We start from the raw sequence: 14,218 nt of genomic DNA on the forward strand, positions 1-14,218 counted from the left end.
GGCCTCTCCCGTTGCGGAGCACAGGCTCCGGACGCGCAGGCTCAGCGGCCATGGCTCACAGGCCCAGCTGCTCCGCGGCATGTGGGATCTTCCCGGACCGGGGCACGAACCCGTGTCCCCTGCATCAGCAGTCGGACTCTCAACCACTGCGCCACCAGGGAAGCCCCATTTTTTTTCTTTCTCTTTTTTTTTTTTTTGCTGTTATTTCTTGATTCAGGATAACTTGGCCCAGTCCTATGACTTTTACTTATTTTCATTTCATTTTGTTTTTTTTTTAGTGGTGGTGGGGCTTCAGTGTGTGGAGTGGGGATTGGTGCCTTGGAGCCCAGCAGCGTCCTGTTCCCTCTGGTCCCTCTTTGTCCCCTTTCTTGTAGACCCCCCAGAGAAAGCATTTACATTAAGATCAATTCACATAGTCTCTGAGACACTGCCCAGGGGTCACCAGAGCACAGTTCCACTAGCCTAGTCTTCTTAAAGAGGCAGAAGAAGTGGGCGTGATGGGTGGGTGGGAATTTATAAACTTCTGTTTCTGTGGGTGGCCTTTTTTTTTTTTTTTGACTGCGAAGTATAATAGGTCTTTTCTCTGGAAGGCCCATTCCAGATGACATTGTTCTTAGTTTGTTTCTTAGAAGGCGGAGAGACTCTTGTTTCTGAGGAATTCTATGATTTTCTTGGCTCTGATCCTTCCTTGGTTAGGGAGATTAGTTACATTGCTTCGGATTTCAGGTGCAGTTCATTGAAAGTGGATCAAAATTAGGTGGTTGGTCACCTGCTGTTCCTTTTAGAAGTTCAAAATAGGAGTAGGTGTTTCACCAAAGTTGTACCCGTCTTTGAAACTTATTTTGATATTTTGTGAACATAGAAAACCTTAAAATTTGAGAGGGGAGAGGGAGCTAGAATACTATAATATATAGTATTAGTAGAAGTAGCTTTGATAGTGTGGGAAAGAACCTGTCAGTCTTTAACATACGTAACACTGATGGTGCTGTATGTAGCTTTTACACTGAGATGCTGAGTGTCACACTAGTTTTAGTGAAGTTTTACTGAGCCGGCGAGCCACATCTAGAGAACCCGTGTGCTGCGAATACGGAGCCTGCCCACCACAACTAGAGAGAAGCCCCTGTGCTGCAACAAAGAGCCTGTGAGCTGCAACAAAAGGTTCCACATGCCGCAAGGAAGATCCCGTGTGCTGCAACTAAGAAAGAAAAACCCCGAAAAACAGCGGTGGTCAGGTACAGAGTAGCCTATCCACACAGTACACTTATTCAGGGCTGATCATCACCACCAGCACCACCTGTTGTATTACTGCGTGCTGACTGTGTACCCGGCCCTGAGAGTTACTAGCGGACGATTTTACATAATCAGTTGATCATGAACTTTATTTAAAACATATGGGTTCTGCCTTCTTTCCTAGATTCTGATAGTCGGTGGTGGTGTGGCAGGGCTGGCCTCTGCAGGTGCAGCAAAGTCGATGGGTGCGATTGTTCGGGGATTTGACACAAGGTGAGGGCTTTACTAGCGATTGCTGTTAAGGTAAAAACGTTTTGTTTTAGGTGGATGTTATGCTTTCCTTTTGCAAATTGAAGTAGCACGCTGAAACTGCTCTGTAAGCTCTTTTCATTTAAAAATGTATCCATTTGTTCAAAGTTAACTCAAAGTGAAAATGTATTACTCAGTGGAAAAAAAAATTTAAGGACTCAGGCCCAGTAGAGCAGAAATAATTTTTAAAAGTTGCATATGAACCGCTCACACTCAGTCTTGTATTTTCATGTAGGTTAGCAATGGGACCAGAGTTCTCTGCATCCTGACTTTCTAACATGTTGCTCTACTGTGTTTTATTTCTGCTCAGAATGTGTTTAGTCGCTAGGTAGGGCATGAACAAAGATGTTTGTGAGTGTGAAGAAGGGGAGTAGTATGGGAGACATCTTGGAGAGCAGACTGGGGTTGGGGGGTGAGGGATGTGCTGGGCATCCAACAGACGGAAGCAGATAAAGCTGCTTGGGCAGCAGTAGAGCCGCCAGGTGAAAGTACTTGATTATGTTCATTGCATATTTCTTTAAAGCAGACGTATCATCATTTTCCTGGAATTTCTTTAAAGAGAAGTTCAATTAAAATTGTTCTTCATTTCAGAAGATACTAGCTTTTATTACGTGCTTACTGAGTATTGTTATCATTTATGTGTTCTAATACTTTAAGGTTGAAACATGTAGTTAGTTATTATCAGTTGAAGTCAGTAGAGGAAAAATACCATTGCTAATCTTGAATATAGAATGATGAAAAAGAAATGCAACCATTCAAAGTTAAAAAGAATATGACATTTCAGAGTAAAGACTGTTCCAATAGAATATGGCTTACAGTGCTTACCGGGAGTTTAGAGGGGTGATGTGCTGATAAAATGCTGTCTTGCTGAAATGAGAAAAGGCATTTCTGAAGTAACCAGGACACAAGCCAGGGATAGCCACAGTTAAGCATGTCATTAGTCCTAGCTTTTAATTTTTAATGTTTGCAGATGTGAAGTTATTGAAGACCCCCCAAATCTGGCAAAAGTAGGTTGTTCAAGTTTTCATTGTAGTGGAGAATACTATTAAAGTGGAAGTGTATATATTTGACTTGGAGATGATGTGAAACTCAGTGTTGAGTTAACTACTGAGAATTTATAAAAGTTATGTTGATGTCTTTGGTTTAGATTATGTAGAGAGTAGACAGCTAGAATATAGCTGTTGCTTAACTTCAATTTTATTTACAGTTTATTAAGATAAGTATACAGTGAAGAAAGATGTGGCTGATCGGATGTAATGCTTTTCTTATAATTATAGCTCATTAGTTAATCTAATCACTATCTTGAGACTGGGGGTTAGTATCATGTTATATATATGAAATCTAAATATATTGGAAAACACACTTGATTATAAATTCTTGTTGGAAAACTGAATGGTGTTATTTTCAGTTAAACATCCTAAAAACTTAAGGACAACTCATTGCCTAGCGATATTATATGGGTGTGATTTTCTAAATTCTTTCAGACAATAACTAGGAAATTCCACTCATTGCCTATTGTCTCTATTACAAAGTTTATAAAGTCTTTACTTTCCTTTTTTGGTGTGTATTCCAAAAAGCTTTATTTGCAAAAGCAATTGGCCAGTCAAGAGCTTTAGTTTTCAGATACCTGTACTAAATGCTTACTCTCTTCCAGGCATTGTGCTCTACGCTTTATTTTATTTGTTCTTTATTGTAAGTATATGCAATAGGAATAAATAACCCTATTTTACATAATGTTAAAAGAAATATAAATCAGTTTAATAACTTATCCAGTTTACTTTCTTTCTGATTGTAAAAATGCTTATTCCCCCAATTCAGAAAAATATAAAAAAGTACAAAAAGTGAAAATAAAATACCCTACAACCCTGCTAGAGATAACTATTAACATTTTACTATATATGTTCCCTTTTCTACACATTAATTAAAAATGTAATTTTACTAATAGTACTACTTAACTTACTTTTTTACTTTTTTTTAACTTAGCAGTAGGTCATGAAGCTCTTTACTTATCTGCAAATATATTTAATGGCTGCACAAGATTCATTGTATAGAAATACAGTGACTTGGGGCTTCCCTGGTGGCGCAGTGGTTAAGAGTCCGCCTGCCAGTGCAGGGAACACGGGTTTGACCCGTGTCCAGGAAGATCCTACATGCTGCGGAGCAACTAAGCCCATGAGCCACAACTACTGAGCCTGCGCTCTAGAGCCCGCGAGCCACAACTACTGAGCCCATGTGCCACAACTACTGAAGCCAGCACGCTCTAGGGCCCGCATGCTGCAACTAGTGAGCCTGCGTGCTGCAACTACTGAAGCCCGCACGCCTAGAGCCCGTGCTCCATAACAAGAGAAGCCACTGCAATGAGAAGCCCGCACACTGCAATGAAGAGTAGCCCCCGCTCTCCACAACTAGAGAAACCCTGCATGCAGCAATGAAGACCCAACGCAGCCAAAAATAAATAAATAAAATAGTAGGCATTTCTAAAACTTTTTAAACCTGTATCCCTTTGAGTAACACCAACTCAGATTGGCCTAAACTATAAGAAAATGTGTTATCTCTCCGAAGTGAAAATCCATGGAAAGGACTCCCTTTTGACACTAGAGGCAGCCGCTGGTCGGTGCCATCCAGGACCAGGTTCCTTCTGTCTCTCCTCTCTGCTGTCCTCAGCTCTGGCTGATCCCCCCTGTGGTCACAAGTTGACCTCCGCAGGCAATCTGGGATACAAGCTTCCTTGTTCAAGTCAGCAGAAACGGAGAGAAGCTCTTGTTCATCCATGCCTTACCTTTTCTGCCCTGCTTTCATTATCCCACCTCTGTGTCTGCTCCCCGATCATGACAGTTGCCAGGGGACTGATGGGCTCAGTCCACTGTTTCCCAAACTTCCGTTAAGGCAAGAATTACCTACAGCTCTTGCTAAAAATAGAGCTCCTGGCCCCTCTGCTGGAGATTGTAATTCAGTGGGTCTCGGAATGGGCCTGGGAATTTGAATTTTTAACAAGTGCCTGGAGCGATTGTGGTCGTTAGGGAGGTTTGGGATTCACTGTAGTGGGATGGATGTTGGTGAGTTAAACACTGTCCGCCACAGAGCTGAGAGCTTTGTTGGCTCTGGTTTCCCAACTAGTACACAGAACTTGGCTAGCATTTATTTATTTATTTTTAAACTGAATGTATTTTTACATAAGTTAAATGTGTTGGCTCTTCACATTTTGCCATTTATGCCATTTATAGATCGCTTTTCTCAAACACAATTTAATGAGGACTAGGGGCAAAAATCACTTTGTAACAATATTTCTAAATAAAAGAGTCGTTTATGTGGGAAAAGTCCCCATAAGTGAAGACCTCAACTTGAGTGATTTGAATGATGTCAAATCTGGACGTAGGTCAGATCTCACATCATCAACAGTGGGACTACTGTCAAGAAACTCTACTGACTGATGACTGGAGTTGGCAGTAGTGAAATTCCTTTTGTAACTTAACTAAGTAAGAGTTGGAATTTCCTATAGTTTTTTTTTTTTTCCAGAAAAAAATATTATCATAAGGGTGTTACCTGCCTTTAGAAAAAAATTCAAACGGTCTGGTCAGAGACCTCAAAAGAAAGTTTCTATTTTTGAATACATAGAGTTTTCTTAAAAATGTGTATGTAAATGATGATCTTGATTTCTGTAGTAAGGACCTGAAATGACCACTGCTTTCCCTTCAATAATCACCAGGGCCGCAGCTTTGGAGCAGTTCAAGTCTCTGGGTGCTGAGCCCTTAGAGGTGGACTTGAAGGAATCTGGTGAGGGCCAAGGAGGATATGCAAAGGAGATGTCCAAAGAGTTCATTGAGGCTGAAATGAAGCTATTTGCTCAGCAGTGCAAGGAGGTGGATATCCTTATCAGCACAGCACTTATTCCAGGTGTGTCATTACATCAGTGGTTATCGATAAAGCACTTTTACTAATGATACTTTAAAATGAGGGTGAATAATTGTTTAACGTTTGCATTTCTTTAAGTAAAGATTGATTTACTTTCTAGAGAATGAGAAAGCACATGAAAGGCAGAAAAGACAAAATCACTGTGGCCCCTGGACAAACGCAGTCATTAATAATTTGTATGTTTTCTTCCAGTCTTCTGTGTATTTTTATCTATGTTCATAGATCATATTCTGTGTACAGTATTATATTTGTAAGCAGTTTGCTTTGTTTACACCCTTGATAATTGTTTTTTAATTTATTTCTTTTCTCTTTGTTAAGATACTACATTTCTATTGTAGGAAATCCAAACAGCACTGAAAAATATGAAAGAAAATGTACAGATTGGAAGTTCTACCAGAGTGACCATTATTAATATATATTTTTAAAAATTTATTATTTTTTAAATTTTATTTATTTATTTATTTATCTTTGGCTGTGTTGGGTCTTCCTTGCTGCGCGTCGGCTTTCTCTAGCTGCGGCGAGCCGGGGCTACTCTTCGTTGTGGTACGCGGGCTTCTCATTGTGGTGGCTTCTCTTATTGCGGAATACGGGCTCTAGGCGCGCAGGCTTCAGTAGTTGTGACTTGTGGGCTCCAGAGCACAGGCTCAGTAGTTGTGTTGCACAGGCTTAGTTGCTCTGCAGCATGTGGGATCTTCCCGGACCAGGGCCTGAACCCGTGTCCCCTGCATTGGCAGGCAGATTCTTAACCACTGCACCGCCAGGGAAGTCCCATTATTAATATTTTGATGATCTTTTTTTTTTTTTTTTTTTGGTATGCGGGCCTCTCACCGCTGTGGCCTCTCCCGTTGCAGAGCACAGGCTCCGGATGCGCAGGCCCAGCGACCATGGCCCACGGGCCCAGCCGTTCCGCGGCATGCGGGATCCCCCCGGACGGGGGCACGAACCCACGTCCCCTGCATCAGCAGGCGGGGAAGCCCTGATGATCATTTTTTTATACATGAGAAAGAGAGGGGGACTTTGTGTGTGTGTATATATACTTACGGAATTTCCCATATATATTTTTTACTAAAGGTTATGATGCTTTGTTACTTTGTAATTACTTCCTTTGACTTGTTTGGTCTTTGCAATCAAATCATGAGCTCTTTGATGGCAGGAATTACTTTTTAGTCCTTTACAACATCCTCTCCTAAAGAATAGATGCTTGATGTCAAACCAGCCAGCATTTATTAATCAGTAATAAACAGTAAACAGTAGCTTGATCTAGCAAGATCTGGGAGTGAAGAAACTCTCTACCTTTTATATTCCTATCTCCTCTCCTGTCCTTTGCTTCTGTTAGTGAATAATGAATACCATGCTGACTCTAATTGTTTTCCCTTTCTAAAAGAAAGTGGGCCAGATAATATGAACTTACAGGGTTCGCGTTACTTGTGTTCGATCCTCCTAAAGGAGCCTTGCTTTCTCTAGGGGACCGTGGAAAATTAGGAGAAGCTGCTTTGTCATGAGGTTCTGGGAAAGGAGAAGTCCTCTTCTGGCACCCCCTTCCCCCAATCTGGCTAATATACACCCAGGGGCAGGAAGCTGATTGGCAGCATATCTGTGAACTTGTGGGGGAAAACGTGCCTTTCAGGCTCTTCTTTTTTTCCTCTGTTTACCCATGTGATACCCAGTGGGTGAGCTCTTCTCTCCAGACATCCCCATCCCACCGGAGCTGGCTAGATGAAGCAGACAGCGGTAGAGTGACATGGGCTCAGCCCCTAGAAGAATCTGTGTGTGTGTGTGGAAATGAGGCTGGGGTTGGTTACTGGAGGTGGGTGCAGATCAGACAAGGCAGGGGCCACAGGTGGTGTTTGAAATCTGCCAGCGACAGTAGGACTCATGGACAGGTGGTGGCAGGAGAGCACTTCAGGATTCATCCTTTCCTTTTGTGGCGGTGGCTTCTGGCTCAGCTGTTGCAGGTGGCTTTGAAGGAAGGATGGGGTGGCTTTTGCTGTAGCCACCATTTGACCTTTGAAAGGTAGTTGCCTGTTGGGGAGATGAGCTGGGAACTGACTGGATGTAACAAGTGGCCAGTAGAGGGTGCTAAAGCATTTACTCATGCAGTAAATGGTGAAGCCCTGAAAGCCCTGAAGCTGGTAGTTTTAAATCATTCTCTTTATAAACAACTGAGTAGATCCACAGACATAGAAAACAAACTTATGGTTACCAAAGGGGAAGAGGGTAGAGGGATAAATTAGGAGTTTAGGATTAACATATACATACTACTGTATATAAAATAGATAACCAACAAGGACTTACTGTATAGCACAGGGAACTCTACTCAGTATTTTGTAATAACCTATGAGGGAAAAAGTCTGAAAAAGAATATCTATATCTATATATCTATATATAAAAACTGAATCACTTTGCTCTATACCTGAAACTAACACAACATTGTAAATCAACTAAACTTCAATAAAAAAATAGAAAAAATAAAATATATGTCACTAGGTTAAAAAAAAGAACTGAGTATACTTTGGATATAGTATATAGAATTATTATTGATGGTAAATCTTAAAGTAAGTTATAGAACTCAAGACTTCTTGTATAAAACACATATGGACTTTTAGGACCTACCCCCCATAGTATCTTTTTTTTTTTTTGAACAAAAAAAGGGCATGTGAACAGTTGACTAAAATTTAACCTCTTTTTTTTTTTTTTTTTTTTTTGCGGTACGCGGGCCTCGCACTGTTGTGGCCTCTCCCGGTGCGGAGCACAGGCTCCGGACGCGCAGGCTCCGGACGTGCAGGCTCCGCGGCCATGCTCCGCGGCATGTGGGATCCTCCCGGACCGGGGCACGAACCCGTGTCCCCTGCATCGGCAGGCAGATTCTCAACCACTGCGCCACCAGGGAAGCCCTAACCTCTTATTTTTCATAAGTAGTTTACAGTAAGTGTACCTTAGCAGCAGTTCAAATTATATGATAGTGTTAAAGAGGACTTGTTGAAGAAGGTTTACGAGTCTGTTCTGCTGAGCCTTTCCTGTTTTCAGTCTTTTCTGAAGCCATCTGGTCAAAGCACTTTAAACTTGCACAAAGTCCCTGACCAGTGGATTGACCCAGAGTTCACACTCACAAGGCTGGTCTGAAAAGCACCTTTCTGTTACTTTTTTGGTAAGCCCCCCCAAAAGAGAAAAGCTAATTTGAATATAATAAGGAAGAAGATGATCTTTCTAAAGATCTTACATATCCCTAGGGGACTGAAACCTGAAAACCTCTGAGCATTAAAAAAAAAAAAAAAACTGAAAAGATTATATAAAGGGCCACATGCCCTTTGAAAAACAGTGTCCTTGGCATTGTACCCTTACTGGTGTTGGTCCTGAGCCTTTGCATAAGTCACCTGATGGTGTGTCTTGCTCCTGAAAGAATCCTGGAGCAGAAGTTGTTCTAAAGTTTTCCTTGAGTGGATCCAAAGGGGATTAAATTAAATGTCAGAAGTTCTCCAAGTTGTGATTCCTTAGACCGAGATCCTCACGGCTGTACTGAAGACCTGGCGTGGATAAGAACATTGAGAGAGGAACATGGGCAATGAGCTTGCTTCAGGTAGCAATCCTGCGGAGCTGGTAAATTTTCATTCCTCCTACACACACGTCAGTCAGTGGGCTTGGACACACAATAACGTTGTACTCATGAGGATCCTGGGTAAAATGAAACGTTTCTGTAGCTAGCTACTTATTATGCTGCCTGGTGTCTTGTACCATTGTCTAGACCCCCTCAATTGGCTTGGGCGATGGATGCAGGGCTAGCATTTCACTTAGTGCAGGTAACTTCAAGAGAGGGCCTAGCGGACAGTCTCATTTTGTGGTGCTGTGCCCACGAGGGAAAGCTCCCAACCTTCCTGTCCAGCTCCGTGACCTTTAGGGTTACCACTAAAAAGTTCGGCAGCCCCCCTCTCTGATAACGTTCAGGCTGTGCTCATAATCTTTTCCAGTAAACCTTTTGAGACACAGGAGATTTTTTCAGCATTCTTATTGTTCTGAAACCCTTTTAGAGAGACTTTTCATAGACTTGGAAGGTTTAATCAGGAAGAAACTGAATCAGGTTGAAAATCTAATTCGTAAATTAGGGATTACGGGATGGGGGTGTGAGGAGGAATCACAGTGGTTTAGCAGTGACTGTGTGTTAGGCAAATTTTGCCTAAATTCCTGTGAGAATTAGGAGTACTGTGGGGCACACGCTAAATCTACCCTGACAGAGACAACTTTCTCCATTTAGAACCTTTCCTGATGATGCCTGATTAAAAATCATAAGCATCATAGGGTCATCTGGCTTTCCTGCTCTCCCCTTCCCCACCTCAGGCCCTGCCCTCATTTCGTAATTGAATCATAGCTACTGGAAAGCCTGGGGTTTTGTTTAGTAATGACAGTAACTTGGACCACTCAAGTTCCCAGCATCATTAGCTAAAGGCATCTAAAGTCCTCAGGATTGGATCACCTCCCCTCCCTCCCCACCCCACCCTTACCGGTGCCCTAAATTTTGCACCCTTTGGTAAGGTATTTCTTGCCTTTCAGTTTCTAGTCCTGATTGAGCTTTTGGATCTCATGTGAAACTCATGTCTTGCTCTCTGGGCCTGATTTCAGTCATGCTCGCTGCTATTATCTCCACAAGGAGGCCTAGGACTTTCAGGCCTTGCACGTATTGTTCCTTCTCTTTGGAATGCTGTCCCTGCCCTTCCCTGCCTTTTTTTTTTTTTTTAACATCTTTATTGGAGTATAATTGCTTTACAATGGTGTGTTAGTTTCTGCTTTATAACAAAGTGAATCAGTTATACATATGTTCCCATATCTCTTCCCTCTTGCATCTCCCTCCCTCCCACCCTCCCTATCGCACCCCTCCAGGTGGTCACAAAGCATCAAGCTGATCTCCCTGTGCTATGTGGCTGCTTCCCACTAGCTGTCTATTTTACATTTACTTATAGTATATATAAGTCCATGCCGCTCTCTCACTTCATCCCAGCTTACCCTTCCCCCTCCCCGTGTCCTCAAGTCCATTCTCTAGTAGGTCTGTGTCTCTATTCCCTGTCTTTTGAAGTCCTACTGAGCTCAGTAGTTTCTCCAGAGTTCCTGCCGTCTCCTGCTCCGTAGTAAACCCTATTTTTTCTGCATTCATAGCATTTGCCCGTGCCTCAAATTCCAGTAGTTCTCAGTCTCACTGCCCTCTAGTTGCCCTGTCTCATCTGTGCCATGAGGGTGCTTACCAGGGAGCCTTGTGTACAGCTGTGGCTCAGCAGATGTTCCTGAGCTAATGTGGGTTCCTTCCTTAGTTCTCAGTTGGTACAATCCCCTTTATTTTTCTGGTGCTATCCAAGAAAGAACACTCTTGGATAGGAATACTGCAGAGGCTAGTTTAAGACTGGGAAGCTAGCTTTCTTAAATTTTCAGAAGTAGGACACTTGCCACGTTTGCAGTTTGAGGTGTTGAGCTAGGCCTCTCAGGAGATAGAATTAGGAAGTAGTGGGAAGGTCTGTTCAGGAGTTAGAAAGTGTCCTATCAGCCAGGAGGGAAGATATTCATTGCTTGATTATAAATTATGATCCCTTAGGCCATATATCCTTGGGCCTCTTTTTAGGTATGATCCAGATTAGGGTAACAGTCCTTTTTATTTTTATCTATATCAGATAGGGTCTGTAGTATACACCCATCAAAGGAGCTTTGTGGCAATTTTGTATGACTATGGAGAATTGGGAGGGAGTGTTTTCCCTTGATATACAAGGGCTTTACACATGTGAGACCAAACCTGAGGGATCTCACAGTCTCCTGGAAAATCAACATTGGTTTTGCATTGGATGCTGCCTGTCTCTTTGAAGCCATCTTTCATATGGAGTAGAAATATAGTACAAAAGAGTAACTTTCCGTAGTAATTTTTTTTTTCTTTGCGGTACGTGGGCCTCTCACTGTTGTGGCCTCTCCTGTTGCGGAGCCCAGGCTCCGGACGCGCAGGCTCAGCGGCCATGGCTCACGGGCCCAGCCGCTCCGCGGCATGTGGGATCTTCCCGGACCGGGGCACATACCCATGTCCCCTGCATCGGCAGGCGGACTCTCAACCACTGCGCCACCAGGGAAGCCCTCCATAGTAATTTCCACACTTGTTCTTTTAGGCAAGAGAATAATTGATATAGCAGTATACTCTTCGTTTGTGAAATTCCACAAAGATAATATTGTTTTGATGACTACACAAGGTCTTTCTCTAAAGTAAAGCTTTATTTTTCAGATTGTTCTTTTCATTCTGTAAACATTGTGGTCTTACAGGACAGTGATAGATCAGGGATTTTCAACTTTTTTTGAATGATTTAACTTTCTTTTACTGACTAATCTGATTCATCTACCATCCTCTCCTTTAAATGCATTGTATGATTGTATGGAATTTTGTAATATTTCTTGTACAGAGTTTCATTTGTTTTGAGAATTTGGAAGGACAGAGAAAAATACTTAAATGTTGCAACATCAAGGGTTGGTAACCACAGGCTGTCTATACACGTCTTGGTAGCTTTCAACAGAGGCAGGGCAACTTGTCCTTAAGAGGAAGATGCCAAAACTGTGGAGTTTTCCATCGTCATTTATCAATCTTGACGATTTAGAGTGTGTTTGAGCACATTTAGTGAGTGACTGGGCCAAATTTAACAAATGCCCTGGTAGGAAGATTTATGGCCCAGAATTATCTTCTGGTTTGGTCTGTTATTTGTCCCAAAGTATGTTGCAAGATTGGAAAGCACTGTGCTTCCCTCTGTGGCAGTCCCTGAGCTGAAAAGGATTGGGAGGCTGAGACTGTCCCGTCTCTGGTGAAACAGCACCCAATAGATAGAGTTACAGCTACAACCAGCACTTTCCACCATGGGCATTTCTGTTCTTCCTTATTTCCACTTTCTCTATACTTTCTTATGCCTCAGTATTAGTTAGGATGGTCTAGCTGCTAAAACAAATTCACGCAAAAGCTCAGACATTATAGAAATTCACTTCTTGCTCAGTTAACAGTAATAGGTGGTTGACACATTGGAGGGCAGCTCTCCTTCAGGTGGTCCTCTGGGGATTCAGGTACAGCAATATTGTCATCATCGTTCTGAGGCCGTGAAGGTCGCTCAGGGCGCTGTCTCTGTTCCAGCCAGCTGGAAGTAAAGGGCCAGGGAGGAGTGTGCATGGGATGCCCAGAAGTGGCATAGACCACCCCTGCTCACATTTCTTCTGCTAAAGACCTAGTCACGTGGCCAAACCTAACTACGAAGGAGGCTGGGAATGGTTGTCTAACTGTGCCCCCAGGAATAAGAGAACATTGTATTAGTTTGCTAAGGGTGCCGTAACAAGATCTCACAGACTGGGGAGCTTAAACGACAGAAATTTATTTTCTCACAGTCTGGAGCCTAGAAGTCCAAGATCAAGGTTTCTTTTGAGGCTTCTCTCCTGGGCTTGTAGAGGGCCTCTTCTTGCTGTGTCCTCACATGGTCTTGGTGTCTTTTTCATGTCCACATTTTCTCTTGTTTTTAAGGATACCAGTCAGATTGGATTAGGGCCCACCCTGATGGCCTCATTTAATGTAATCATCTCTTTAAAGACTCTATCTCTAAATATAGTCGTATTCTGAGTTACGGGGGGTTAGGGTTTCAACATGTGAATTTTTCTGGGGGCACAATTCAGCCCATAACAAATATGGATTTTGGTGAGGAACTAAAAGCTTCTTTTCCTCTTCCCCAGTTTTTAATTTTATCTGCTTATGTTTAATCCATTCATTGGCAATCAGATCATGGATTTAGAACCAGACAGAGTAGATTCAAATTCCAGTTCCACTGCTTAACAGCTGTGGCTCTCTGAACCTCAGATTCCTCATTTCTGAAAAGGAAGTAAACCTTTTTATCTTGCAGAGTTGTTTTGAGGACTACATGAAGAAAAAAGCCCAGTGTAGGGCCTGGCACATAGATCATTAGCATAATCACCTTTCTTCCATTGGTGATGCTTGGTCTTGCAAATGGTATCCAGACTGAAAAGCTTACTGACTGTTGCAATAGAAAGTCCAGACATTCTTGAGCATTATGTGGCATGTCAAAGATGTTCTCTGAAATCATCAGGCTTATGGACATACTCATGAAGTTACAAAAACATTGCCATTAGATGGTAATCTAGCATGGATTTCACTGTGGAAAACCATGGCTTAACTTGCTTTTTATCTGACTTTTCTGAAGATACCCATTTCATTAAGGCTTTTCTGTCAATCTCATTCTGACCTAAGTTTTTTTTTTTTTTTTAAATTTTATTTATTTATTTTTGGCTGCGTTGGGTCTTCGTTGCTGCACGTGGGCTTTCTCTAGTTGCAGCGAGCGGGGGCTACTCTTCGCTGCGGTGCACATGTTCTCATTGCGGTGGCTTCTCTTGTTGCAGAGCACAGGCTCTAGGCGTGTGGGCTTCAGTAGTTGTGGCACGCGGGCTCAGTAGTTGTGGTTCGCGGGCTCTAGAATGCAGGCTCAGTCATTGTGGCGCACGGGCTTAGTTGCTTCTTGGCATGTGGGATCTTCCTGGACCAGGGATCGAACCCGTGTCTCCCGCATTGGCAGGTGGATTCTTGATCACTGCACCACCAGGGAAGTCCCCTGACCTAAGTTTTCTGACATGGAAAATGAAATAAACAGCATTATTTCTCTTTTAAAAAATAACCTCCTAATTATTTTATAAACAAATGTATAATAAATACTCATTAATTTTTTAGGGATTGGTAGCTAATGTACATCTAGACATGTATTGGAGGGAA

At 42.5% G+C, this 14,218-nt stretch overlaps 1 protein-coding gene across 4 annotated transcripts in view; it reads left to right on the top strand.

The window, feature by feature from the left end:
* NNT (nicotinamide nucleotide transhydrogenase) overlaps window positions 1-14,218 on the top strand; it is a 93,499-nt gene that overhangs the window by 22,910 nt on the left and 56,371 nt on the right. For all 4 annotated transcript variants that reach the window (XM_029216406.1, XM_029216404.1, XM_029216405.1 and 1 more), the window contains 2 exons: window positions 1,415-1,503; window positions 5,246-5,433. In XM_029216406.1, coding sequence (XP_029072239.1) covers window positions 1,415-1,503; window positions 5,246-5,433 — 277 coding nt within the window. The remainder of the gene's footprint in view (window positions 1-1,414; window positions 1,504-5,245; window positions 5,434-14,218) is intronic.

The sequence above is a fragment of the Monodon monoceros genome, unplaced genomic scaffold, assembly GCF_005190385.1.
Source record: "Monodon monoceros isolate NGI ecotype Baffin Bay Population unplaced genomic scaffold, NGI_Narwhal_1 Super_Scaffold_12, whole genome shotgun sequence".
NCBI lineage: Eukaryota > Metazoa > Chordata > Mammalia > Artiodactyla > Monodontidae > Monodon > Monodon monoceros.